The sequence below is a fragment of the Martes martes genome, assembly GCF_963455335.1.
Source record: "Martes martes genome assembly, chromosome: 6".
Taxonomy (NCBI): Eukaryota; Metazoa; Chordata; class Mammalia; order Carnivora; family Mustelidae; genus Martes; species Martes martes.
Genome location: NC_137893.1, coordinates 12,631,789 through 12,659,649, shown reverse-complemented (window position 1 = coordinate 12,659,649; position 27,861 = coordinate 12,631,789). Strand labels below are relative to the sequence as shown.

The following is a 27,861-nucleotide window of genomic DNA, read 5'->3' as shown; positions in this document are numbered from 1 at the left end:
TTTATATATACAAAGGTCTATATAGTGGAAATGCATTAAACAGATAGCATAATAATGAACATATGCATTTCAACAGGAACATTCTATAAGGATATTATATCAAGATGAAAAAACATTTTACTCCAACGTTCTAAAACCCTCCCCAACCCAGAAAAGGCACAGTCATGTGAGAAACCCCCTGTGCCCCTCCTGTCTAATGCATTCACTGGCACTTTACTGCACAAAGCATGTCCAGAATGAGTTTGAGGTCAAACTTTGTCTACAAAGGAAATTAGAAGGAAATTGTAGGAGATAAAATGCAGCTTTAGGTTCTGGCATTTGTCCAGTTTTGTTCCTTTCGGCCCAATATTTTAAGAGGCAAGGAAGGGGCGAAGCAGAGAGGCAGTTGCTATGTGGATCACCTGGCTTGCTACACACTACGTGCCTCCAATCGACCCTTCCTCCTCACCTCTCACATTGCAGACTGCAAAGTCATTTAGCTCAAAGCCCTCCCTCGAAGCTGAAAGAGCCAAATCAAATGAGCAGAAAACATGGAAAAGTGATCTGCCCAGAAAGTGTAATAAAAGTAAACTCAAACATGTTTCACTGTATTTAAAAAAAAAAAACACCATACAGCTTTAATAATAAACAGGACTCTAAGACATCTTCTGGGCAATGCAACACACACATTCGAGCACTGCCACATCCAGAAAGTGTTACTGTACAGATGGGGAAAACAGACACCCCCATTTCCCTGGAGGTCACAGGCTGAGGAGTGTGGAGCAGAGCCAGGACGAGAATGCAGAGAGCCTGCCTCCCAGGCCAACACTCACACCACTTGGCCACAGCGTCTCCCCTGTGGCAGCTCATTTATCAACCACAAATAATTTCCCCATTACTTCTGTAAACAAGAGCAGCGCATCTCAGAGCCGGAGACAAAGCTCTGTCCATTTTAAGAAGAAGAACATGCACAATGCGTCGAGTGTTATACAATCGACGGAACGCAGAGCGGCTGTGGCACCGTAATCGGGAGCACATTCTTTCCCACCATTCTCAGTGATGTAATTGTATATACCCCTGGCTCAGGTTCGCCGCATTACTTAACCCAGACTGAATGCCACGGAGTGGGTCCAAATCCTGACAGTTGGGGAAAGTGCATCCTGGACATGGCACGGAGACAGAGAGACGCAGATCCCACCGTGTGGCAGCCAGTTAGCAGGCACAAGGCCCTCACAGGTGTTTTTAGCCCACGCAGCCACGGATGTCGGGCCAGAGTCAGAACGTGGCAGGACTGAGCTCACTGATGTTCCCCCCGGAGCTCAATCATCTGCAGAGTGTAACTACGTTCACATTTTTTCCCATCTAGCTTCCATTTCATAGGCTGACTGCAGCCCGCCCAAGCGTCGGCTATTTAAATATCACAAAGACCTGTGAAACATAAAAAAGCTTTTCATGGTAACAAAAACAGGCACGAAAATCAGAACTTATTTCTCATTTCAGTTTAGAAGACGGCCCTGTAGTTCAGGACGGTCTCCTTCTTCGTACTCTCCACAGAAGATAAGAAAATGAGACTAACACAGAGTTTTTTCTGTAAAAGGCAAGCTTTTCAACAAAGGGCAAGACAGTCAACACACTGGACTCTGGGGGACCCCCCGGGTCCCTGGTACAACTACACCACTACCACTGTGGCGTGAGGGCAGCCACAGACAACACAGAAATGAACAGGCGGCGCTGCATGCCAATGAAACTTTAGTGACAACGGTAAAGGGCCAGGCTTAACCCGCAGGCCACAGTTTGCCACCTCTTCGTCTAGATAATGATTTCTTTTTACGTCGTTGCTCCTTTTTTATGCTGTGTTCAGCTCATGCCTCAGGTCAATGGATCATTAATAGAAAACAACGCTAGGCTCAACCGCGAATGGTGAGGATTTTGAGAGAGTAAGGTTCTGAAGAACATCATCATGGCACAAATCATCTTTTCCTGAACTAACCAGTGCACAGAGAAGGTCGACAGCCTCCAACACAAGTTCTTGGTGTCCAATGCGCGTGACCCCCAGCTCCTCAAGATCCTGATGGGAAATCTGCAGCAGCTGCTCTCCATTTATCTTCTCCCGTTCAAACTTGTGGACATACTGCTGCAGGCAATCATCTAACCCTACCAAAAAAAGCAGAAGTCCATTATTGTCATTTTGTTACCTTGACTCAAAACACTGCCCACCTTTAAATCAGCCTCAAGTATCTCCACTTATGGTCCAACCATTCAGACTGCTGATATACAATGTATATCCCACCCGATGGGCCCTTTTCAGATGTGTCTTCAGATCTGCACAGCTTAAGATTTTCAAAGGGATTTAGCAGTTTCATGACAGTTACCTTTCCATCCCCTTTCAACTAAAAGAATAATCAGTAAACCCTTGCCAACTTGGAAATGCTGGTTATATATACTAGACATATTTGTTTCCCAGGCAGGGATGCGACACCAGCCCTGTCCCAGCCCCCGTGATCCCAGTGGACTTGCCAATCAAGAGCCCTGCCACAGTCTCTGGCCACAATATTCTACCTGTCGGCCAGTTAGAGGTTCAAGGATGACCAAGCAGAACCAATCAAAATCTTCCCTGACATTTGATGTATGGACACAGGAAGACAGAGGTTGTTCTTGCTTTCCTGTTGGAAGTCATAAGGATACAACTTTCGGAATACTGACAGTCACTTTTCTGATCAGTTTTCTGGAAACAAATCCACGGGAGGGAAAGAAAATGCTCCAATAACTTCCTATATGCTCCTGGATCTAATCCTGCTTAAGGATCGTTCTCATCCTGTAATCTTTCACTTAAACTAAAATAAATTCCCTTTCCAGTTTCAGCTTGTTTGTGTTGGGCTTCTGTCCCTTGTGACTGAAAAGGTTCTGATGGATACAGAACCCAAAGGAGAAGATACCAGCAGTGGTACCAGAGAACAGCAATGGTCAGTGGGTTCACTCATGGGACTTTTTCCAGGTCCAATAATACTGCCGACAGTGCTGTATTTTAATGATCTTCTATAATGACTAAAATAGTTATACAGGTAAGCCTCTCAGAACTTGGGGTTCTTTATGCCTATACAGAGAACTCTCTGGTCAACTTGTTTCCATGGTTTTACTGGAATAAAATTTTACACTGAATCAACTGGTCAGTTCAAGCCTAATAATAAATGCTACCTTAGTGTTTTCAACACTGAGGCTTGTAAAAATTTAATCCCAACACAGAGGATGAAAATTCAACTTAACCAGCCTAAAGTAGGTGGAAGGCACGCGGCTGTCCTCTAACACAGACACACACACACACACACACACACACACACACACACACACCCTTACTGAGCCCCCACCAAAGATCTGCCAGGTGGGTACTCCGGACTAGGAAAAGTAGACACAAGGTCTGGTACTGGGTTTTGGCTATACCAACATCTGTGGATCTTAAAAGCCAAGGTGCTAGGCTACATGACACCTCTGCTCCACACAATGTCACCATTTGCCTCCTGAGAAGATATAAAAAGAACAACAATGTCCTTATCACTATTTGGGGACTCCATCAAATACAGGAAGAGGAGGTTAAAATATATATATATATATATATATATATATATATATATATATATATGATGATCCTTCAGAACCTACCCAACTTCCCTCAAGTGACATCTCTCACACTGAGAGGTTCCATCACACCACAGGCCAGATTAGAGACACTGACATAAGCCCAGCTCCACTCTGACAGCCGCGAGCCACAAGTGGCCATCAGGGCGTGCGAGTCAGACAGGCCCCAGAGACTACCCAAGGTGGCAGGTATGAAGACGGAGCCCCAGCCCCAGGGTTGCAGGGGCTGCTGCGCTCCAGGCCCTACCACCCAGGGTCGTCTACAGAGCGACGGCATCAATCTGCACGAGCAGGAGTAACAAGTGCCAAGAGCCAAGAAAGCCTCCCGACAGCTCTCTTCCCAATCTCTAGATACCTAAATTAGGGCGCATGGGGAACACATAACCTGTCCACAGCCACACGGCTGGTAAGATGCCAAGAGAAGGATTTTCACAGCCATCTTCTTTAGCTTGCTTCAGGAAGAAAAGGCCTCGAATTCAGATCAAGGCCTAACGGACACAAGCTCTGTTCCTTCACATTCTACCCATGAAACACGAGATTATAAAAATTCCCCTCCAAGCATCTTCCCAGATAAGCAGTAATGTCTAATTACAAACACTTATTAAGAGAGAATCACGAAACCTTAGAGGTACTTAGAAAGTACTGTCACTGAATCTGAACAGAAAGTCTTCATTACTATGAATTTCAGCCTAAATCACTTCGCCAGTTCTAAGCCAGATCACGAGCAATATCCTAGAGTACTCTCTCTATCCGGATGTACTCCTCCCTTGCCCATTTTTCGGCTTTAAAAGGAATTTTTGTTTTAATTATCACAGAAGTTTAGGACAACCGTGTTATCCATTTAAACTTTGTTATGGCCAAATTGGGTCTCCCCAAAATTATATGTTGAAGTCCTAACCCCTCGCGCTTAGAAAGTAACTGTATTTGGAGATAAAGCTTTAAAGATGTGATTAAGTTAAAATGAGATCATCAGGATGTGCCCTAATCCAAGATGACTGGTGTGTCCTTATAAGAAGAGGAGACATACGCGGAGGCAAGACTGTGTGAAGACACAGGGAGAAGAAAGCTATTTGCAAGCCAAGGAGAGAGGCCACAGAAGAAGCCAGCCCTGCCAACGCCGGGATCTCAGACTTCCAGGCTCTGCAGCCGGGAGGAAACCAATTTCTGCTGTCTCGTGACCCGGTCCGTGGTGCGTTTTTACAGCAGCCCCACTAAGCCAACACAAATGTAATAGGGTTTCCGTTCCTCTTCATCCACATGTCATAAACTCTTCCTTAGACAAAATACACAGGGACCAGGGACCGGCAGAAATCCATGTTTACTGGGCCAAGCAAGTTCACTGTGCAAAGTAAAGCATAAAACAGAGATTCCTATCAGTTTTCATGGGCACAATAAATAAGTCCATTAAAATTAAAGGGAAGAAACCATGTACCATGAATGTTCATTAAACTTCTTCCCTGAGTAGTAACAGTAGAAATGAAGATGAGGCCGGATTCCTCTTTTAATTAACTGAAGAATTTCACTGAGGGAAAAGGATTTTAGGAGTAGCTTGAGAGCATGAGGAGGTATTTTGGACACAGAGAAAGCTGTGGGGGAGGGGCAATGCGGGTTCTTGATAGGATGAAAGTTGTCCACGTGATCAGAGATGGAGAACTTGAAGAACACAGAAGAAGAACATTTCCCTGCAAGGAGGGCCAGAATGTCCTTGAAGATTCTGAGGAAATACCAATGACCTAACCTCCAATAATCAAAAATCTCTGACATGTAGGCGAATTATCAAGTAGGAATGCCATGTTGCTCCCTACCTAAAAACAGCACCTACAGTGGCATAAAGACCTCTTCCCAAGGAATACACATGCTGAAGACACTAGGTTTTCAATAATATTTCCCCAGTCTTGGCGCCCGGGTGGCTCAGTGGGTGAAGCCTCTGCCTTCAGCTCGGGTCATGATCCCAGGGTCCTGGGATCAAGCCCCGCATTGGGCTCTCTGCTCAGCGGGGAGCCTGCTTCCCCCCACCCCTCTCTCTGTCTGTCTCTCTGCCTACTTGTGATCTCTCTCTCTGTCAAATAAATAAACAAAATCTTTAAAAAAAAATATTGCCCGGTCTTATTATTCCAACATGTTATGGCCTATTATTCACACCCCACTGATCAGAATACAGTTAAACATTTGTCAACAGCTAAATTAAACTATTATGCGATCCCACCAAGGATGGGAAAATCCCCAATTTCAAGTAAACTGGTCTAACCATTTTAGAATTTGCAATACACGCTTTGCCCCATTTGTCACATGTACCTATTTGCCACATCCTTGCTTCGAGGAATTTACAGAACATCTAGTGGAACGGAGAGAAACACACATCATTAAATAAAATTAAACACATCCCATTTAGACAAATTAAACACATAATTCAATGTGAAAGAATCAGGAAGGAAGGAAGAGGAAAGGGAGCTCCCAAAGAATTAAAGAATGCAAACCACAGGGAGGGGGGCCCAGACTCCCTCCACTGCCCCCAGATCTGCAGCAGTGAACACTCTCAAACTTTCAAAGAAATCCCAAATGGGAGAAGGAAAACAAGCAATCTCTCACCCAGGGGTAGAAGCAGACAGGGCAGTGGTAAAGAGCCTGAGCACCAGGTCTAGTCCTGCTTCTTGCTTAGGGGAACAAGTGACTTAGTCCCCTGGTTTGTAAGACAGGGAACCAGCACTGCCTACCGCACAGACCCGTAACGAAACTGAAATGTCAGTTACTCGTAATGGGCTGAGAACACCATGAAGCACACGGTAATTACTCTAATGTGATTTATTCAGCTCCTCAATTTGCTCAGTGTTCAGAATAAAAGTTGCTAGGGAGACACAGAAACCCCCAAATGCTTAGGTAGCCCCTCCTCGGGAACACAGTTAACTACAGATTATGATGTCCTCCCCAGGAGGTGTTCCCAAACACGGAACCTGCCACCATCAGCGATTCCACCCAAAAATGTTTTCTGATTGAGACCAGGATAGAAGCACCCGGAAAGCAGAGACCTCCCTCTGTTCCCTGTTTACCCCCCCAGCATCCCCAACAATGTCGGTGCTTAACAGTATCCGTGAAGTAAATAAATGAATGCATGAAGACAGACAAGGAACTTCACAAAAATATGAAAGCCACTCCAGTGTACAAGCCACCTGATTTCATTTTCCCAAGCCAGCGAGTAACTAGAGAGAAGGAAACTACGGTCGCTGATACCATCCGCAGGTCTGCGCTGCCAGTCTCAATGTTGCAAGATTAAAGAAGGTCCTTTCTATATTAAGGAAAGGACCATACACAGAACAAAACTCCAAAGTAAAACTCCAGTCCTTGACAAGATACTTGTCCCACATAAAAAATTTTTTATTAATTAATTAGTCTCTAATGTAACACAATAAAAAAATTTAAAAAATAAAAACAACAAAAACCAAACAAATGACAACAAAACAAAACAAACAAAAATTAACGAATCTCTCTAAAATGTGGGAAGGCTGTGTCCATGAAGAGTAAATGCTCCACTACAGAAAATATAGGAAGATTCTCTTCTTCTTTTCTGTAGGAGATTAAAATCAGGTCACTGCCTAGACCACCCTCTGTTCAGCAAGTGAGGCCCCCTGGAAGGACCTCTGAATGGCTATGCCTTTGGTCGCTATACTCAAGGCAGCAAAAATTCTAATTCTACAAATACAGTGAGTGAGCCCAGAGTGGTCTTACAGCATTTTACACCTGGTACTTTTGATCACTGAAGCATGCTTTAACCAGAGGGTTTTGTCCTGTTTGATTCAGAAATTGGTTTAGTTAAGGCTTATGAACTCATGTCTTACTCAGGACTCTTAAGGGCAAGCGGGATCAAGGATACTGTGTTCTTCAACCACGGGGATCAATTACAGATCACACATATTCAACTTAATTCAACATAATTTATGGAGCAATTAACTACCAAGTGTAAGGCCTTCCACCACGAAGGAGATAAGGACTCAGGAACGGGTCAGTTCTGGATGATCTGAACCGGAGGAAAGGAAACAAGACTTGGGTCATATGTTTATACCTAACCAAAATATTCTTGGAATTCCCAATACTTTCATTTTTTTTTAACTTGTTTTTCTTTTTTCTTTTTTTTTTTTAAGATTTAATTTATTTATTTAACAGAGAGAGAGAGAGAGAGAGAGATTACAAGTAGGCAGAGCAGCAGGCAGAGAGGGGAGGAAGCAGGCTCCCCACCGAGCAGAGAGCCCGATGCGGGGCTCGATCCCAGGACCCTGAGATCATGACCTGAGCCGAAGGCAGAGGCTTAACCCACTGAGCCACCCAGGCGCCCCTCCTTTTTTTTTTAAATTTTATTTGTGTGTGTGTGTGTGTGTGTGTTCCAAAATTCATTGTTTACGCACCACACCCAGTGCTCCATGCAATACGTGTCCTCCTTAATACCCACCACCAGGCTCACCCAATCCCCCACCCCCTCCCCTCCAAAATCCTCAGTTTGTTTCTCAGAGTCCACAGTCTCTCATGGTTCGTCTCCCCCTCTGATTTCCCCCAACTCACTTCTCCTCTCCATCTCTCCATGTCCTCCATGTTATTCCTTATGCTCCACAAGTAAGTGAAACCATATGATAATTGACTTTCTCTGCTTGACTTATTTCACTCAGTATGATCTCCTCTAGTCCCGTCCATGTTGATACAAAAGTTGGGTATTCATCCTTTCTGATGGAGGCATAATACTCCATTGTATATATGGACCAAATCTTCGTTATCCATTCGTCTATTGAAGGGCATCTTGGTTCTTTCCACAGTTTGGTGACTGTGGCCATTGCTGCTATGAACACTGGGGTACAGATGGCCCTTCTTTTCACTACATCTGTATCTTCTGGGTAAATACTCAGTAGTGCAATTGCGGGGTCATAGGGTAGCTCGATTTTTAATCTCTTAAGGAATCTCCACACTGTTTTCCAAAGTGGCTGCACCAACTTGCATTCCCACCAACAGTGCTTACGAGGGTTCCCCTTTCTCCACATCCTCTCCAACACACGTTGTTTGTGTCTTGTTGACTTCGGCCATTCTAACTGGTGTAAGGTGGTATCTCAATGTGGTTTTGATTTGAATCTCCCTGATGGCTAATGATGAACATTTTCTCATGTGTCTGTTAATGGTTTGTATGTCTTCTTTGGAGAAGTGTCTGTTCATGTCTTCTGCCCATTTTTTGGCATGATTATCTGTTTTGTCTGTGTTGAGTTTGAGGAGTTCTTTATAGATCTTGAATATCAGCCCTTTGTCTGTAGTGTCATTTGCGAATATCTTCTCCCATTCCATGGGTTGCCTCTTTGTTTTTTTGACTATTTCCAATACTTTTAAAAACATGAAACAGTCAAAACCTGACATCAAAGTTCTTCTGCCTTCCCACTGGCTGACACTCCTGATCCACAATGTTACAGTATCTCCCAAATATGGTTTCAAACCAAAGCTCAGTGTGGTTTAATTAACCAAGCAAAACCAATTTCAACATCATGGTATACTGGTAGGACCTCCAAGTGCCCTTTTTATGAAGTGAGCCATCCAACTACATCCCTCTGGAATGACTTTCTTTTGTCACCCTTGTTTCGTTGAAGTCTCTAGGCCTTAATTTTAAAACCAGCTGATAAAACTGGTTTAAATATAGCAATCTCAGTTTCGGCAATAACATTATGTTTGAGGCACAGGGGTGTGTAATTTTAAAGGACTGAGGAATTCTTTTTACCTGGTTGGACAGGCCCTTGACTAACTGACCTTTCCTGAAGAAGTCAAAACTGCACCCAGTGTCTCTAGGTAACAGTGGGGAGAGAGAGTGTCCAAGGGCCACCTCTCGGGGGCAGCCTGAGACAGCAGGCACACACCCTGAGGCCTCTGACAGAAGCAGTTCTACCCTCTAGTTTAGAGGGACCCAATCTTGGGCGCCTGGGTGGCTCAGTCGGTTAAACGTCTACCTTTGGCTCAGGTCATGATCCCAGAGTCCCAAGATGGAGTTGGGCTCCCTACTCAGCAGGGAGTCTGCTTCTCTTTCTATCCCTCCCCCTGCTCATGCACACTCTCTCAAATAAATAAGTAAAATATTTTTTAAAAGAAGAAGAAGGAGGACCCAATTTCCTCACAACCCCACCCTCTTTGTCCCCTGTCAGCCTACCCTGTATCCACTTGGAGGGAAGAAACTGCAGCCACACACCCCCTTCTTTGGCTCAGGATGCGCTGTCCTCCCTCACAGATCTCAAGAGGACAAGGAGAAGCATGGAAAGCAATGAAGATAATACAAGTACAGCAAATTATCAAAATGGTAGAATTGATGTTTCTAAGCAGTGATGATCAGCTCTAACAAGAATCACTTGAAATGTGGCATCGCCGTCCCATTAATGAGAAATCACACCCTAAATATATATTTGCTCTGTGATTTTTTGAAAAAAAGTTTTAATCTTCAGCTTTTCCTTTGGAAATGTCTATTTCTTATGTTAGGTCTTAGAGTCGCCCTTCCCTAGGTTCTCTCCACCCCATGTTACTGTCACAGCTAAACCCTCTTGCCTAGGTTTCTACAATAATCTAGAAACCGGCTGCCATGCTCAGTCCCCTCCTCCTCTTAATTCATCGTCCACAATTCCATGTGAGCAAAACCACCCTATCCTTTACAGATCCAAGTCTGTGAGCTCAGCCCTGGGGGGCCTGTCCTCTCCCCAACTTCCCTGTACCCCCCCTTTTCTAAGACATTCATCCTTCTGGTGAGAATGTAGAAAATGCCCGCTTTGCTGAGTTTTTCCAAAAGGAACATAACTCCCAGGTTAGCAAATACAGCTCAAAGGCCAAATTCGGCCCACTGCCGTGTTTTATAAGTCAAGTTTTACAGGAACACAGCCACATTCTTTGGCATACCTACTGCCTCCGACTGCTGTCACGCTACAGTGACAGAACTGAGTGCTGTGACAGAGACTGAACGGCCCACAAGGCCTAAAATATTTACTATCTGGCCCTCTACCAACCCCTGGTATAACTCACAGCAGTGATGAGTACAAAGTGATGATCAATCTGCCAAGTGGAAAAACAGACGAGACTGGGATTTAAGTGAATCTGGGTTTTTTTCTTTTCTTTTTACAATTTTTGAAAGAATCATTTTCTGTAACTACACTGAATTAAAAAGCTGAGAAAATGTTATCTCCCCTCCCCCACAAAAATCTTAAACATGTTTTAGGATGCCCCTTACAACTTCTTATCTGGTTTATTATTTCCTTTGGGTCAGTTTTTTGTTGTTTTTTTTGTGGGGTTTTTTGAGGCGTGATAAAATTCACCAATTTTCAACTCGACGATGAGTTTTTTTGACAAATACATACCGTTGTGTAACCACACCTCGATCGTGAGATAATCATTTCTATCCTCCCTCAAACAGTTCCTGCTGCCGGTCAGTTCCCTCCCCACAGTCCCTGGTGGTCACTGATCTGCCTTCTATTAAAAGGAACTGGTATCTTATCCTGGCCTTTCCTGCATGGCCTACCTGCCTTACCCTGGTTAAACTGCTTTGACTCCCAGTTCTTGGGTTCCTCCCACACAGATGAGCTGACTTGGATTAGAACTGGGCCCCACGCCTACCACTATTCACACTGATTTTTTCCTTCATCCTGTCACACTTCCAGTTGAACGTAACTTGAAGAAAGGGGTCCACAAAACAAAGCCTTCAAAGCCAGACTGGAGGACCTCTCGGGTCCTTCCAGATCTGCAAGTTTAGGTTCCTGTAACATGTCTGAGCGAGCGTGAGTTACCTCCATTATGACAGCCAAGTATGAAGAAGCGAAATAACCAGCCCAGAAACTTAAATCTCAAACAGCCTCAGAGCTAAAAATAATTAGCAAGTGAATGAACTTGGTCTTGGTTGGAAAACTCTGTTGGGTTTTCTGCCCTGATTAGAGTCCGACCACAGGAAGTCATCCCTAAGGACTCCTCTGCCTTAAAGCACAAGCGGTATGAAACCCAACACATGGAAAGATGCAGCAATGCGAGCCTTGGAAGCCCAGTTAGGAACCAAGTTCCTTCACCATATCGATGGAATGGAGTAACTGCTTTGGAGGAGGAAGGACAAGCGACTGGACACTTTTTTAGGGCACCGAGCTGAGAGCACAGTAATGCTGAAGACAAAGTAAAAGCTCGTATTCTTAACCACCTGGGAAAAGTTGGTCCACACATCGCTGAAGAGCTACCCTCTATGTAGCAACAAACCCAGGCTTCCATTTCTCTCAAGAAGTAACAACAAGGAGAGCAGAGAGCAGTCGGTATTTTGTTTCTAAAGCAAACTCCGCTTTCTTGCTAGAAACTCATGTCTTCTAAGACTTCTGTCACTCCCAAGCCATCAGAAAATATAACCAAGAAAAAACCGCTCTCTGGGTTTCACTACCGAAGCAGACGATCCGTTACTGAAACAAAACTTGGAAATAGCCAATCTATCCATGCCAGGATAATTTAAGGAAGTAAAAATAGAAAAACTACCTTAGTTCAAGGATTCAAGTTACCCAGAGAACAGTCAGTCAAATGGCCTACCCTCGTTTGAGGTTTCGGCCCTGGTAAGTAATGCCTTCCAGCTGGCAATTTTCACCAGGAAACTCTGCGTCAAAGTCGTAGGCCCTGCAATCTGACCCTGTCCCCTCCCACCCCACCCCACCCCCCAATGGATCCAGCACAACACTGTGAAAGGGACCCGTCCTGCCGTCCCTTCAGAGTCCTGAGCCCACCAGCCATGAAGGGAGAAGTGCCCAGAGAGAAGCGTCCACTCTGGGGACAGGGGAGATGAAAGCAGTATTGTCTGAAGTCATCTTTTTCAGGACATACTTATCCTGATCTAAATCACTAGAAAAGAACGGACAAATGCAAACTCCGATGCAAATCAGAATCAACCAAAGAACCAATGGACTAAAAAGATGATCAGAATTCGGAATATAATGGCAGCCCTCACTGTTGAGCTCTGAGTCCTCCCGCCTTGCCTGCTGCCCTCAAAAAAGGTATCCTGAACATGAAAGGTAACCCTGAAGGCAAGGAAGAAACTTGACGTTGACTTCAGTGTCTGAGGATGTCTACAGTGTCTGCGTGTACGCACGCTTATACAAATGTATCCTAGTAGATGTCCAACACAAAATGCGAAACAATTTTTGGGACTCTCAAAACAAAAACAGAAGTCGTGGAGAGGAACAGAAAGGATTCCACAAGGCTCTGGGGAAAATAAATATGTACTTTCCAAGGCTGGCTGCTGTAATTCAGTAACCAAACCATTGTATCCAATTCTGCAAAACTTGGACCCAAGGGCGGGGGCTAGGAGCAAGACGCACAAGAGGAGAAAAAGAACTTACTTCGCTCAGAGTCAAGCTGTGCCTCCCCCTCCTCTAACACAACTTATTTTGCCAGAACTCTCAATCAGATCTGCTCTAAAACCAAACACTGGCTCCAACTCTTGTCATCGGCATGCTTATGCTGAATGGAGGGAAGAATGAACCAGTTCCCCGCACGCAGCAAGCCTAAGTTTATAGCACAGCGGAGATCAACTCTGCAGGCGGACCAGGCGGTGGTCATGTCAGCAAGCCTGGAAGCCGGCCTCCAACTCTGCCCATCACCTGGGTGTCCATACCACCCAGGGAAAAGCACCCCGGTGCGGAGGGCAACACGTAACCCATCCGTCACTTCCGTTCCGCCGATTTCCTGGGAAAAACTGCCACTGGTCCATCTAGCCCTCTACCAACACTGCCATCATTGCTTCCAAGGGAAACGTCCCAACAGCGGGGCTGCACATTAAATGAAGCCGCTGGGTTAAGAGGAGGCTGAAAGGTTTACAGAGCACCTGCACGCACAGTCTATCTCACTGCTCTGTGCAATGACCCTCGGGAGGATGCTGGCCAGCTTAGAATGACCTCCACTCCACTGACGAGGAAGCCAAAATGAGAGAGGGGTTCCGCAAGACACTGGGCCAGTCGAAGGACAGGACTAAGACAGAACCCAGACCTTAACCCGGCACCCAAATCCTTGTAGGGTCTCAAGTGGTCAAAGAAGAAATGAAAGGATGCCAAAGTGACTTAATTAAGTACATTAATTCACAGACTATGTTTTAGGTACCATGCTGAGCGCCGCAGAAATGCTGTAACATTACAATTGATGTTCAAGTAATTGAAGATTAAAGGACTGTAAGCAAAGCAAGGACAGGGCTATCATTAAACTATTTTACAGGCCAGGATCAGCGGCAAGGCAGAGTAATTAAGAAATAGGGCCTCTGGGGCCGGACTGCCTGGATTCAGCTCTGCTCCTTCCCAGCTGTGTGATCTTGGGCAAGTTAGTTAACCACTCTGTGCCTCAGTTTTTTAATCTACAAAATGGAAAGATAGCAGTACCTATCTTGTGGAGTTATCTGGATGATTAAATGTGTTAAATATTCTTAAAGCATAAGTGCTATGTAAATGTTTGTGAAAATAAAAATTTTAAGTTTTTTTGTTTGTTTGTTTGTTTAAAGACAAGAAACTGGGCATCAGGGAGTTTTTAAGGAGCTGACCTGCAGTCACACAACCAATAATCAGGAGGGTAGGATTTAAACCACTGGCGAGCACTGTGAAGGGGAGCCCAGGAACCCATGTGCAACCAGGAAGCTGGAGGTCCGAGGGCAAGAAGCTGACATCATCATCAGCTGATGTTTTTTGCGGGGGGTGGGGGGGTGCAGCAGGGATGCTCCGACACAAGGAGGGTAGAGAAAAGCCAAAAACAGCTGCTAATCTGAGGACAGCTGCCTGGGGCAACGGCACTGGGTGAGGCATCATCAGTCTTTTCTGATTTTTTTTAAAAGATTTTATTTATTTGTTTGAGGGAAAGAGTATGTGAGCAAGAGAGAGAGAGAAAGAAGGAGCGGGGGGGAGCGGCAGGGGGAGAGGAAGAAGCAGACTCCCCGCTGAGCAGGGAGCCCGCCCTGCCCCATGGGGCTCGATCTAGGGACCCCAGGATCATGACCTGAGCTGAAGGCAGACGCTGAACCCACCGAGCCCCCAGGTGGCTCTTCTCTGATTTTTTAAATGACAGCTTGACAGAGACATAATGCACACACCATCCAATCCACCTACTGTGTTCACAAGTCAACGAGTCTGGTATATTCAGAATCCTGCAACATAATCACAACTGATATTAGCACACGTTCAACCCCCCCAACACGCACAGACACAACCCGCTTCACACCCCCACCCCTAGGCACACCCCCACCCACTGATCTATTTTCTAAATCTGTGGATCTGCCTGGTTATTTCACATAATAGATTCTAGACATCTCCCCAAAATAGAATCCTACAATATATGGTTTTTTGTGACTGGCCTCTTTCACATAATAGAATGTTGTCAAGGTTCATGAAAGCCTTCTCGACACAGTTTCAACACCACGCCCTTGCTCCAAGCCCTACTGGCTTCCCACCGCACTTGGGAAAAATCCAAGCCAGTGAAGCCCAGTCTGGTGTGTGAGCCTCCTACCTGCCTCTCCAACTTCTCTCGTGCCCCACACTCCCCCAACCACTATGCCGGACACTGGTTTAATCCGCTTCATCTACATCGCAAGCTCCTTTCTACTTCGAAGCATGTTCCTTCTCCCTAGAATGATCTTGCCTCCTCGTCCCTCAGGCTCCCCTTCAGAGAGCACACCCCGGGAGGCCCCAGATGATCCGGATATATGAACTAGCCCAACAACCCTTGTTCTTCCTTTAGACTTAGCAAATTTGTGAGTTGGTGTGTTTTTTAAAGATTTTATTTATTTATTTGACAGACGGAGATCACAAGTAGGCAGAGGGGCAGGCAGAGAGAGAGAGGGGGGGAAGCAGGCTCCCCGCCGAGCAGAGAGCCCGAAGCGGGGCTCGATCCCAGGACCCTGAGATCTTGACCTGAGCTGAAGGCAGAGGCTTAACCCAGTGAGCCACCCAGGCGCCCAAATTGGTGAGTTTTTACTCATTCTCCCTCAGGTGTCTGTCTCCCTCTCTGAAACACAGGGCCAGGAGGAGGTCTGTCTTAACTGTTCAGCGTGGCACCACGCACACTCTCCGGTATGAAGAAGGCACCCAAATCCTGGATGGAGGAGATGAAAACAAAGAAAGTCCTGGTTGAGGATGAAGACCACCGCTGAGGGGTGTAAACCGACAGGGTGGTGCTCTTCTTAGCCAACCTATCCAACCCTCCCCTCCTCTGGGTCTTTCGTTAACCCCTGTCACAAGAGCTGTGGATAGCGGCAACCGGAAAAGAGAAACCGAAGGCCTCAACCCTTGCAGCCTGCAGTGGGGCAGGGGGAGAACTATGAGCAGCTTCCACACAAAATTCCCCCAAGCCTGCCACGATTATGGCTTGACAGAAGGTCAGCTCTGGTTTCCCCAAGTGATGAAAGGAAAGCCTTCTCCTGGTTCTCCAGAAAACCCAGTATTTACGACACTCTGGGCCAACCCAAAACGTCCATGTCCTGTGCTACCTGCGCGATGTTCGTTCCAAAGACCCTTTTGTTTTTACGAAGTCACTTTTGTGGCGTGCGGGCGGCAGGCGTGCAGCCCTGTGGCTCCGATCTTACCCGCTACGTGACCTCGAGCCCATCACTCCACCCGCTCACCAAGGTGTAAAAGGCCGAGGCCAAAAGGTGGATCCCATGGTCCCAGCAGCACCGTAGTTCGAGGATTCTATCATCTCAGAGCACGACCTCCCTCTTCCCATCTTCAAATTGGTAAGACACCAGCACCCTCCAACCTCCTACTGACAGAGAGGTCAAGGGCTCAAATATCACAGTCAGCTCCCATCAACAGGACATGTAATTAGCACCATTTGTATACAGTTACCGATGTGAAAAAGTAGTACTTTCGAGGCTAACAGAAGATCACACAAGCCCAGAAAATGGAGCAGAATTAAACAAAAAAGTAGGGCCTGTGCTGGCTCAGCTAGGACTAACTGGAGATGTGGCACCACTGCCCCCCACCCCCGAGAATCCCTCCTCATTGTGAGGCAGGGACAGCAGTGCCCACTCCCTTCCTCCCCTCACAGAAGAGCGCTTGGAGCCATTCAGAAGAAAAAAAAAAATTCCCCACGTGGGAACATTCATATTTGTACCTACAGTACAAATCAGATTTTAAAAGTACGCTAAAGAAAGTCAAAGGCCTGAATGAGCCATGACGCCTAAGCTACCGGCCTCCCCTCGAGAGAAGCATCCTCGAATGGGAGCAAATGTGGGTCAGAACCCGCAGAACTGATGGCTTCAAACAAATTCTCAAGTCTTTATGTGAAATACAACAGGACTGACATCCTACCAAATACTATGGATAACAAGATACCGGGTTTCCTATGATACAACATGAAGAAAAATAGAATTGGGAAAAATACATATACAGAATTACACAGAAAAATTGGCAAACCATTCAATGTCACTTACTACAGCGCAGGCCCCCTTTCGAGACTTCTCTATCTAAAAACTTTCATCCTGCCCCCGTCCCCAGGAGTGCGCACTCCAGCCTCCCACTTCAGAGATGAAGAGGCAGGGCCCAGAGAAGCAAAGTGACCTACCCAAGGCGACCCAGAGGCAAGGCTCACACCCTGGAGGCTGGAGCCAGGGTCTCTCCCCTTCACCTCCGTATACTGCCTCTCTGGGCTCCAATGCAGAATGTTCCCCCCCCAGTCCTTTAACTGGTCTAGGGAAAATACGGTTTTGTGCAACAGGACAAGTCCTTCCAGCTCAGTTTCCGGTCTGTGATGACCATGCGACATTGTAATGGCAATGTAAAGACAAATGTCCCTCCCACCTAGATAGGTCTGATGAGAAAACCAACAGCTCCTGCAGCCTGGTGCTTGCTAATACCCTGACAGTATCAAGTCCTGTCCCAGTCGTCCTGGTACCACTCTAAAAGACAGGGGAGACGGACTCTGTTTTCTAAGAAATCGAGACAATTCTTTTCTAGCTCTTTCACTGTTGAATGCAGCTGCAGAAACAGGCCCGTTAGTTAGGTCAGTGGTGACTGTAAGACATTATGATACGCCACTAAAACTGACTGCCTTTAAAGGATTAAAAACCAAGGCACTGGGGTGGCTCAGTCAGTTAAGCATCTGGCTCTTCGTTTCGGTTAAGGTTAGCATCTCAACGTCCATGAGGCTGAGCCCCGTGCTGGGCTCTGCTCTCCGCATGGAGCCTGTATGAGAGTCTCTCTCCCTCTCTCTCTCCATCCACCCTTCTCCCACCTCCTCCACTCCTGCACGTGCTCTCTCTCTCTCTCTCTCGCTCGCTCACTTATAAATAAGTAAGTCAAGGATTGAGTATCTGTGGAAGTCACAAGACTTTCTCCTATTTCCCAAACTTACTTTATAAAAACTTTAATACAGAAAAAGGCAAGTTTTCTTTTTCTGGGACCAAATAAAAACATGGGCCATCAGGCCACTTGAGGTCTTCTGTAGACGTTAGCACTCCAAGAACAAAGGCAGAAAGAGACACCACCACAGAGAAGAGAAAATGCAGCCATCCGTACAAGTCAAACCTACCTGCGAATCCTGAAGGCTATAGAAAAAGAAGAGAAAAATGAAAAAAAAAAAAAAAATCTAACTCTGTCTGCCGTGTGCTCCTCAGTGGGGAACAGGCCAGTTCACTGGGCTCAGGGACTGACCTGCGTCTCACCATATACCCAGAAACAAAAGAAGCACCTGCCTACGGAAGCACACATGAGCATGAGCAGCCACACTGCAAAAATCGGGAAACGCCATAAAACTGGAGGGTTCACTGCACCATAGTCCAAGGAACCTCCTACCCCTTCCTCCCCAAACACCACCACCGTGCCCCGAAACGTGCAGATGTTCGCCTGGTTCTTGTTTTGGACAGGCATGGCACTACCGACGAAAGTTTCCTGTTTGAGAGTTCCAGAAGAATGACACGTTCCCTAGAGTAAAGAGTTCATTGCATCTGAGCCAATTCACCTAGAAGCCGCTCTGAAGTGCTCCGGGGAGGGGCTTAGAGACGCGGTCAGGGGTTCCAGTCACCCAAGCAAAAACCATGGGTCATACTCCATGTTTAGACCACATATAATATAGTACACACGTACACACACGCACGCTCTGTCAACAAGTACAAAATGACAGGTGTGAACACGGAAGAGAACCAGAACAATGGTTTAAACTCAAGTCTCAGAATGTGATCCCCTAAGGAACACAGGAAATGTTGAGAGTATGGAATACACGAGATGTTCCTCTTCCTAAAAAGTCTTATCTCTGCCCGGCTTTCTCAGGTCCTCCAATCTCAACTCCAACGTTACCTCACCCTGATCACCCAATCTAAAAAGCCCGTCTGTGTGTCACAGTCATGTCTCTCACGCTGGCCTCCGATCTTCTTCTTTGGACATCCCTCTGAAATCACCCTGCTTGGTAGACTAATGGCTTGCTGTCTGCCTCCTCCCTCTGGACCGTCTGCACCGCAGAGTCAGGGTTCTCACTTTATTACCTGCCTATCTCCAGCTCTGAGAACAGGTTCTGGCACACAGGAGGCTCTCAGCAAGTAACCGCTGACTGAATAGAGTGAAAGGACCCACACGTGCCAGAACGACAGGAGAGCACGGGAAACACAGCGGCCGTGGGGTCGGACAACCTGGGCTTGAGATCCAGCTTGACATCTTGTTTTCCTAGGGGTCTAGGAACAGTTACTTAACCTTCAGAAGCCTGTTTTCTTAGCAGTGAACTAAGATAACAGGAAGTACGGCGTTTGTAAGTCGTTTGTAAGTCACGAAGTACCTATGATTATTAAGACATCTTGGGTCAGTATTTATAGCGGCATCAATGAAAAGGTTCATTAGAATAAATCCTTAAATAGGTGTGCTCATCTGGCAAGAGTGAACTTTCTCAGCCTCAACCCCCTTTGGCAACTCTGGTCTTTGGCCGGGTCCCTCTCAAGTGTGTGACGACTTGTGTACACACTGTAGTATAAAGCACAGGATGAAGCCCAGGGTTCCCGTCCCTACTCCTTCTATTATTCGGCATCTTTAACTCCCATCCTCCCTCCCTTACACATGCAGAATATATATGAATAACCCACAAATCCTAGAGTAATACTGTTAATATAAAAATGCAACCTTACGCTTTGCACAGCAGGTTCCAACTGACCCATGCAAGTCTATGTTAGCATTCTGGCTCCAGAGGCCACATGGGCGTGTGGGGGAAAAGCACAGTCCCAGTAACAGAGGGGCGATGACAGGAAGCCCATCCTACAAGCAGTGGCAGTCACTCACACCTTCAGAGTAAACCTTCTATGACCGTGCATATGTTTTCATGCTACCAGATTTTTTTAAGCTATAATTCATGTACCATAAAATTTACCCTTTTCAGGCATACAATTTGGCAATTTTTAGTATTTTCACAAGGTTTTATGACGACTACCTAAATTGAGAACATTTCTATCACCCCAGAAAGGAAGCCCATACCCAGCAGCAGCGAGTCTCTGTGTCCCCAACACCCAATCCTTACTACCTGTCTCTGTGGATTTGCCTATTCGGGACATTTTCTATAAATGGAATCATTCAGTATGTGGCCTTTTGTGTCTGGCTCATTTCACTCACTATAATATTTTCAAGGCTTATCCATATCATAGCATGTGACAATACTTCATTCCTTTTTCTGGTTGACTAATATCCCATTGCACTGATACCATATTCCTTAATCCATTCGTCAGCTAATAGACATATGGACTGTTTCTACTTCTGTGGCTATTATGAATAATGTTGCTATGAGTACCTCTGTGTAAGTTTTTATATAAACATATATTTTTTTTTTAGTTCTCTTGGGTATATACCTCCTATTCTAAAAGAATTTTCTGAGTCTTCTGGTAACTCTATGTTTAACTTTCTGAGGAAGTGCCCAACTGTTTCCCAAAGGGACTGCACCACTTTTCATTCTTTTTTTTTTCTCCAAAGGTTTTATATATTTGTCAGAGAAAGAGAGAGCACACAGAAGCAGAGAGTGGGAGGCAGAGGGAGAAGCAGGCTCCCCACTGATCAAGGAGCCAGAAGTGGGGCACGATCCCAGGACCCTGAAATCACGATCTGAGCCAAAGGCAGACGCCCAACAGACTGAGCCACTCATTGCTCCCCATTCTTCATTCCTACCAGCAATTTATGAGGGTCTCTGTTATCTTCACCAACACGCATACTACCCACCTTTTTAATTCAAGCCATACCGATGGGTGTAAAGCAATATTTTATTGTGTTATCAGAGTATTTATTGTGTTTTAACATCCAAATCTTCAGTAAGTCCTTGAAACCAAATGATGGCAGGGGAAAAATTCGGATTACACCAAGACAGTATTCCCAAACTTCACTTGTTCAAGAACCACCTTCATGATTTTGCCACAACTAGGTGCCATTTCTAAATTTTTAAAAACCAATTCATTTTTAAAAGAGCCTTTAAATCACTGTTATAAATTAGTATCACTTACTATAAACAAAGTATCAGAAACATAAATGTAACGAACACTAAGTTAGCTGGATATAACTATCTCCCAGGCCCCGCCTCCTGTAAGAGGGAAATTGCAAGTGACAGGTGTTGAAGACGTGCTGGCCACAAACATGGCCTTCCCTCGGCTTAGTGAGACTGTCTAAAATCACTTCTACTACCATCATGGGCTCTGCGCTTTGGAAAACTCTGCTAAAATACCTTTCCTGAAAGAGATGGTCCGATAATGAGTTCCACGTGAGGATTATACTTGGGTGGGGGCTTAAAAAAACCATGCCGTAAACAGCATCATATTCTGGTAGCTGGTTACACCGGGCTGACGGGTGTCCCTTCTTTGCATTAACCAACTTTGTTCAGCAAATTTCCAATAAGTCGGTCCATACTCTAGCTGCAAGCATCTGGCTCTTCAAGTTTCAACAAAAACAGCTTTCAGAGCAAATACAGGTAAAGCGAATTAAAAGTAAGAGCACCTGCCTTTGGGTAGGCAAGTCCAGGCAACGCGACCCGTAACGTGACAAAGTGCCTGACGGACTTGACTGACGGCCCTGGCCTCGAGTGTAATAAAAAACACAATGCTTTGTTTGTGCTCCGATACATTCAGCCTCCCTCACCCAGCCTGACACACGTACTATACACAAGTCAGATAAAAAACAGTCAGTGACAGCATATTTGGGCACCCAGATTTGAAGACTAATTATCATCTGTCATCATCCAAGCGTAATAAAATGCTAAACAGCATATTACATTTACAGAAAAAGAGTGAGCACAGAATCTGAAGATATCCCATTGCCTCTTTACTTGGGCACTCCTACTCAGCCCTCAGATCTCAGCTCAAACACCTCTTCTGGAGGGAAGAGTTCCCTTGTCCTCAATGCAAAAACCCTTGATTCTGTATCTCATGGCACCTTTCTTTATAATTCAATATTTGCATGGTTGGTTTCTGTCTCCCAAACACAAGCTCCATGCAAACAAGGAACAGGCTGCTTTTGTCCATCATCATACCCTCAACAGCCAGGACAGTCCTTGACACAGAGGAGGTAATCAAGAATTATATGTTGAATGAATGAGCTCAAAAGAGGTCAAAATTTTATTATACATTCTAAGTCTTGGCCATGTTTAGAATGACCACTAAGAACACATTTCAGAAAGGCAAAAGAGCACAAAGCAGGGGCTCTCAAACTTCCTAAGGTTTCCCACTAGTGGACCTCAATCCAGTCCATCCCTACAATGGAAGCCTCTCTTCTCTTCCATGTAACTTCCAAACAACTAAGCTAGGTACCCAAGTCCATCAATGAGCCTTTATGGAGGGCTTGAGTAGCAGACGAGGGTTAATGACAAGGCAAGAAAACTAAAGTTTACTGAGTGGATACAGTATGTGGCATAGTCCTTCTTAATCCACAAAAAACCCTTTTGTTATCACCCTGATACAACTGAGACTTGTAAATTTCAGGAACTTGCTCAAAGTCATACAAGCTAACAAACGGCCAAAGGGAACAATGATCCGGTTCTTTGCGAGGGGAAGGAGTTACACAAGCGCTATGGAGAATATACAAGTTGAAATAGTCCTAAAAAAAACAGACAAAGGTTTGCTGCAAGAGGCAGGGGAGAGCATTACAATACAACTCCTTACAAGACCTAATGTGTACTGACCGTGTTCCATGGGCTAGGCACAGGACTGAAGCATCTACCCCTCATTATTTCATTTATTCTGCACCTAAACCGTAAGAGATGAGCATACACATCGTCCCCCTTTTGTAGAGTAAAACTGTGGCTTGAGAGAAGGGATCCAACAAAGGTGAGGCAGCTGGTAAGTGTCCGTGGCCTGAACTCCATGCTCTGGGAGCTCCTATGAGAAAACTTATCCCTTCCTCCACCTCCTGCCAAGACCTAGGGCTCACAGGAGGGATGGGAAAGCTGGCAGGGCATGGATTTAGGAAGTGTCTATCGTATGTCAAGACTAGGCATGGAGTGTGGTGGGCTGCGAGGAATAACACAGCCCTTGTCTCTAGCACCTTAGGTATGGACGGAAGCCACTGAAGACAGAGCTGGTCTAAGAAGGCAGGGTTCGGAGCCAGGCTGCCTAGGTTCAAGCACTGATGACTTGGGCAATTTCGGGCAATTGCTTAATTTCCCTGTGTCTCAGCTTACTCCGCTCCCAACCGGCAGCAACAGTAGTACCTACTTTGCGGTAATCCTATTTCTTACAGTGGGCTGATAGAAGTAAAGTCGTCAGCACAAAATTAGCACAAATACATGTTAGCTATTACTACATTTGGACTGAATGAAAATCAAGGTTAGAGGGGCAATGCAGGGCCAGATCCAAGGACTATGGAAGGAGAAAGGAGTTCAGCAGCATCTGAAGAATGTGCAAGGTGGACAGGGGCAAATGAAAGTCAGAGAATCCTCCCAAAACACTGTGGGCAATCCACTCATGCAGGGATGCAAGCACTGCACAGATGGGGACCGTGGCCTCACCAGAGAAAGAAATGGACAGGATCAGATGACGGGGTAGAAACATCCCACGGAAGGCAAGAATTCATCAAGGACAACACCAAGGGCTGAATCAGGCTGGCTGGAAAAATTCAAACTCCAACCGAACATGAACGGCGACATAAAAGGGCCAACAGATCTGAAAAGGGAGAGGAGAAGTGTAGGAAGAAGATGAGCTAATGCATTTCCTCCTGCACCTGCTGAGCTGCCTGTGCCCATCAGTGAGTCAGTGAGTGGGCCCGGCCTGTGGGCATCAGGAGGCTCCAGACTGGGTGCTGCGCAAGGGCTGAGCCAAGGAAATTACCACTTGCTGAGCATATGCTAGGTTTACGTAGTACATGGCCAAATGGAGTCACCATTATCCTGAAGAATCTACAAGATCCGTCTTATCATCTCTTTCCCTTTCATGAGGAAGCGGATGCTGGAGGAGCTAGAAAACTGCTGAAGACAACGCAACTAGAAAGTGGCAGAACTAGTCTTGAGACTCAAGTTCATCCAACTCCATAAGCTACGGTCTCCCCACGGGGAGGTTCAGACAGCGAGGCTGGGAGGATGAGCCGGCTCTCCAAACAGAACAGATCAGACCTACAACACACACCTGGCCCTCACCTCCTTCCCCTTCCTCCCCTCCCCGCGATCCTGGGCATCACTGTCCACTTGGCCAGCCCTCCCTTGCCTTCTCTAACTCAGTCACTGTACTCACGCGCCAGGATCCGACAATAATCCTCCCGGCTCCGAGGAGTCGTCACAAGCCACCCTCCTCCCCAAGTGGAAGCGATCACCTCCCCCAAACTCCCGCAGGCCTTGCTGTCCACCCTACCTGTCTGGCGTGTACAGACAAGCTTCAACCCAGGTATGCTGATCTGGCCACCACATGCCTGCCACCGCACTGACGGTCAAAGCTGTTTCCACCGCTGTGCCTTCCCTGGGGCTCCTTCCCACCCCTCAGTGCCATCTGAGTTCTCCTGGCAGCTGTACCCTCAGTCAGAGGCCAACCTTCCAGAGAGAAGAGGAGGACTCCTATTCAGCCATGGGCCTTCCAGGGGCTGAACCACCCTGTTGTACCTTCTGACAAATTCTAAGTGCTACGGTTTTCTCCTCCACTACTTCCTCTGCCAAGTCAGAAGTTAACTTCCTATGAAGTCATTCCCAGTGTTGTTCACAGTGTCTTCCATGTAGAAGCTCCATAAATCGTCATTGCCAAAGACAATGAAAAACCACCTTTACACAGGGACCTCCAGCAACCTCAGAACCCAAAGGTAAGCCAAGAGGCTTCTAGACGAACAGGGTAAGAGGCCAGGGGACTGCTTTCCTTCACTCTACAAACACAGCAGCAGCACTGCCCGCAGAAGTCATGATGCTCTGATTTTTCAGATGTGAACGGCTGGGAAGTCTTGTAAAACAGAAAATGAGTCCTTTCTTTGAAATGTTAACAAGATAAAGCCTCCACAATATAGTCCAAGCCCTAGGTGTCACAGGACTCCTCCAACAGACCCTCACCCAAAGCCTATCCCTTCTCATTTCAAGAAGGAAGTTTATTCTGTTTCCCAGCCTCCAAAGACACAAGTTGAGTAAATTTAAGGAAGGCAAGGTGGGACAGGTATGTGGCTAGAAGCACTCCTCACCTAAAAGAGCCAACAGCAGAAACTTTGGAAACATGGCATTCTGGGGCCATTTGGCAAGACGGTCATAGCATCAGTGCATTATCATCACGGTAATTATTGGCTTCAATGATTGTGCAAAAATTCACTCTTTCATGACGAAAGAATATTGAATGCACTCTGGTTTATCAGCACAAGAAGTTCAGTAATTTGTTCCAGAAAGATTTCCATCCAAAATGGCAGGGAAAAATAATAAATATCCAGGTGTTAAAATGAGGGAGTTCAGTTATCAGGAAAATTTACATAGTGGAACAGTTCGTTCCCTCATCCATCCCAGAAACCAGGATGATACATCAGAACAATTCTCTCAGGAATTACAGAATGCACACTTCTTATCTTCTCTCAATTTGCAAACAATCTAACTGCAAGACGCAAATGGCTATGAGGTCAGCTGTTTGAAGCCTAGGAAAACCTGCTTTACATCAAGAACTCATTTATATCAAAGCATTCAATGCATTTCAAAGAAAGCTAATTCATTAAGATTTCTTGAATCCATCACTGAACTACCAGTAAATGAAGAAAATGATTATAATATTATGACATCACAACTTTTATTAGAACCTCCAGGGTAGCTACGGGCTTTGTAGAGTGGGAAAAAGAGTTCTCCAAGCTTCTCTGTAATTTTTAGTACAGTTTCAAAACATCTCTAATAGAAAGAGATTGATACTAGCTATTGATAATTAACAGGTCAGCAAAGCCTGGCTCCATCCAAGGCACCCGGAAGACAGGAGCACCTCACACGCTCCTTCCCTTACCCTCCGTATGCACCAATGAGCTCCCTTCCCACACACTTTCCATCAGCTCTATGTATCATTCACACTGCCTCTTCACACCCAAATGCACTCTTGTGAACCCCACTCCCTGATTCAGCCCCTCCAACGGTTCCTCAACACTCACTGGATAAAAATCAAACTCCCTAACATCACTCAACGCCAGACACTGTCCGAGGCCCTGGGAATACAGCCAAAGCGGAGGCCGAGTCCCTGCTCTCAGGGGCCTTCCATGCTAACAGGACACGGGCAATGAATTCGCTAGGCTGTGAACAGGTCAGGGGGTCAGTGCTAGCAAGCAGGCTAACGCAGGAAAAGGAAATAAAGAATGATACTAGTCAAAGAAGACCTCTAAAATGAAGGGAGCAAAATCCTAAAGGAAATGGTATGATCATAGACATGCAAAGGCCTCCCACCGTTGGCCCTGGCTTCCAGGCCAAGCTCCTCCCCTACATTGGGGAGGCCCCTGGAGCCTCTCTGAGTTAGGATTCCCTCTCCTAACACACCTTGCTGCTTTGCACTTTCATGCCTCTGCATTTCCTCTTCTGCCTGGGATGCCTCTCAAATTCCTCCTGAGTCGCCAAGACTCACCTGAAGCTTCTCCTCCTTTATGAGGCCGTCCCTTGCACACCAGCCACACACCACAGCCCAGCTCAGCAAGGTCATCGCCCCTCCTTTCTGCCAGCTGGACCATGTCTTTTTACTCATGTCTCTGATTCCTCCCTAAAATGGAGCTCCTTAAAGCCCAGAGCACGACACTGATCCCGGTGTCCCCAGTACCTCGTCCTTCAAGACAGCTGCACCTTTAGGAACTCAATGAATGAATGAATGAAATGCACGCCCTCTTTTTATAACGCCATCTTTGAAAAGATCTGCCCATGAGGAAAGCATAAACCTAAGAATGTCCTTTAATTTAAAACCCTTTTTGTAAAACTGGCTTTTTGTTTTGTTCCTGAAAGCTGCATGATTTAAAAGTCTTTTTGGGGCTTTTCCCCCAGAAAACGATCTTGACACCTAGCCACGTATCACGGTACACGAGGCAGCTCTAACTCCACAGTTGGAAAAACACTATGCTGTGAAAAAAGAAACCGTATCTGCCAAGACACCAAAAGGACTGCTGAAGATACAATGAAAATATAACTTTGGACACAATGAAAGCAGCTTATACTCTTTTATAGCCTGGGATCATTTTCACAAAACCTTCTTTTTTAGGAGGATAAACTGTTTCAAAGCAGGGGGGAGGAACACATACTCTCTTTTGGCCCTTCCTGTTCTAAAGCTACACTCTGGACCTTTAACACTCCGCCTCTACCTTCCCCATCCTCATGGTACCCAAACAGAAGGGCATATGAAGGAGAAGAAGAAAAAAAAAACAAAAACCGGGGCGGGGGGGGGGGTGTGGGGGGAAGAAACCAGAACACAACACATATGGCCCCAGATAAAGGAGACAGATTCAGGGGAAGAAATGCCTCTTTTGGTGCAGACTTCTCCACCATTATTTTAGGTTCTATTTTGTTTTCAATGCTGGGCGAATCAACGGTTTAGAAGGGAGAGCCTCCCATGTCAGTGTGTGGATGCTGGATTCAGAGCAGGGTTTTCGCTGCAGAACGTCAGCTGCATCTCGGGACGACCCGCCGGGGCCACGCTGCCAGCTGTCCCTCCTCAAGCCCAAACTACAGTTCTGAAACTGAAGACCCTTGAAAAATAACAAAGGAAAACCTCAGCTGCTCCATCCCAACTTAAGCACCAAAGAAAAAGGGGGAGGGAGTGAATCGTTTCCATATTTCACATAAACACAGATCTCACTGCGGCAGCCGGGAATGTGTGAGAGGCACGGGGGCCGAGGACGATCACCGCGCAAA

The 27,861-nt window shown here is 46.0% G+C and overlaps 1 protein-coding gene across 2 annotated transcripts in view; it reads right to left on the bottom strand.

Moving 5' to 3' along the window:
- CNKSR3 (CNKSR family member 3) overlaps positions 1 to 27,861 on the bottom strand; it is an 86,047-nt gene that overhangs the window by 30,661 nt on the left and 27,525 nt on the right. For both annotated transcript variants that reach the window (XM_080805124.1, XM_080805125.1), the window contains exon 2: positions 1,970 to 2,133. In XM_080805124.1, coding sequence (XP_080661250.1) covers positions 1,970 to 2,133 — 164 coding nt within the window. The remainder of the gene's footprint in view (positions 1 to 1,969; positions 2,134 to 27,861) is intronic.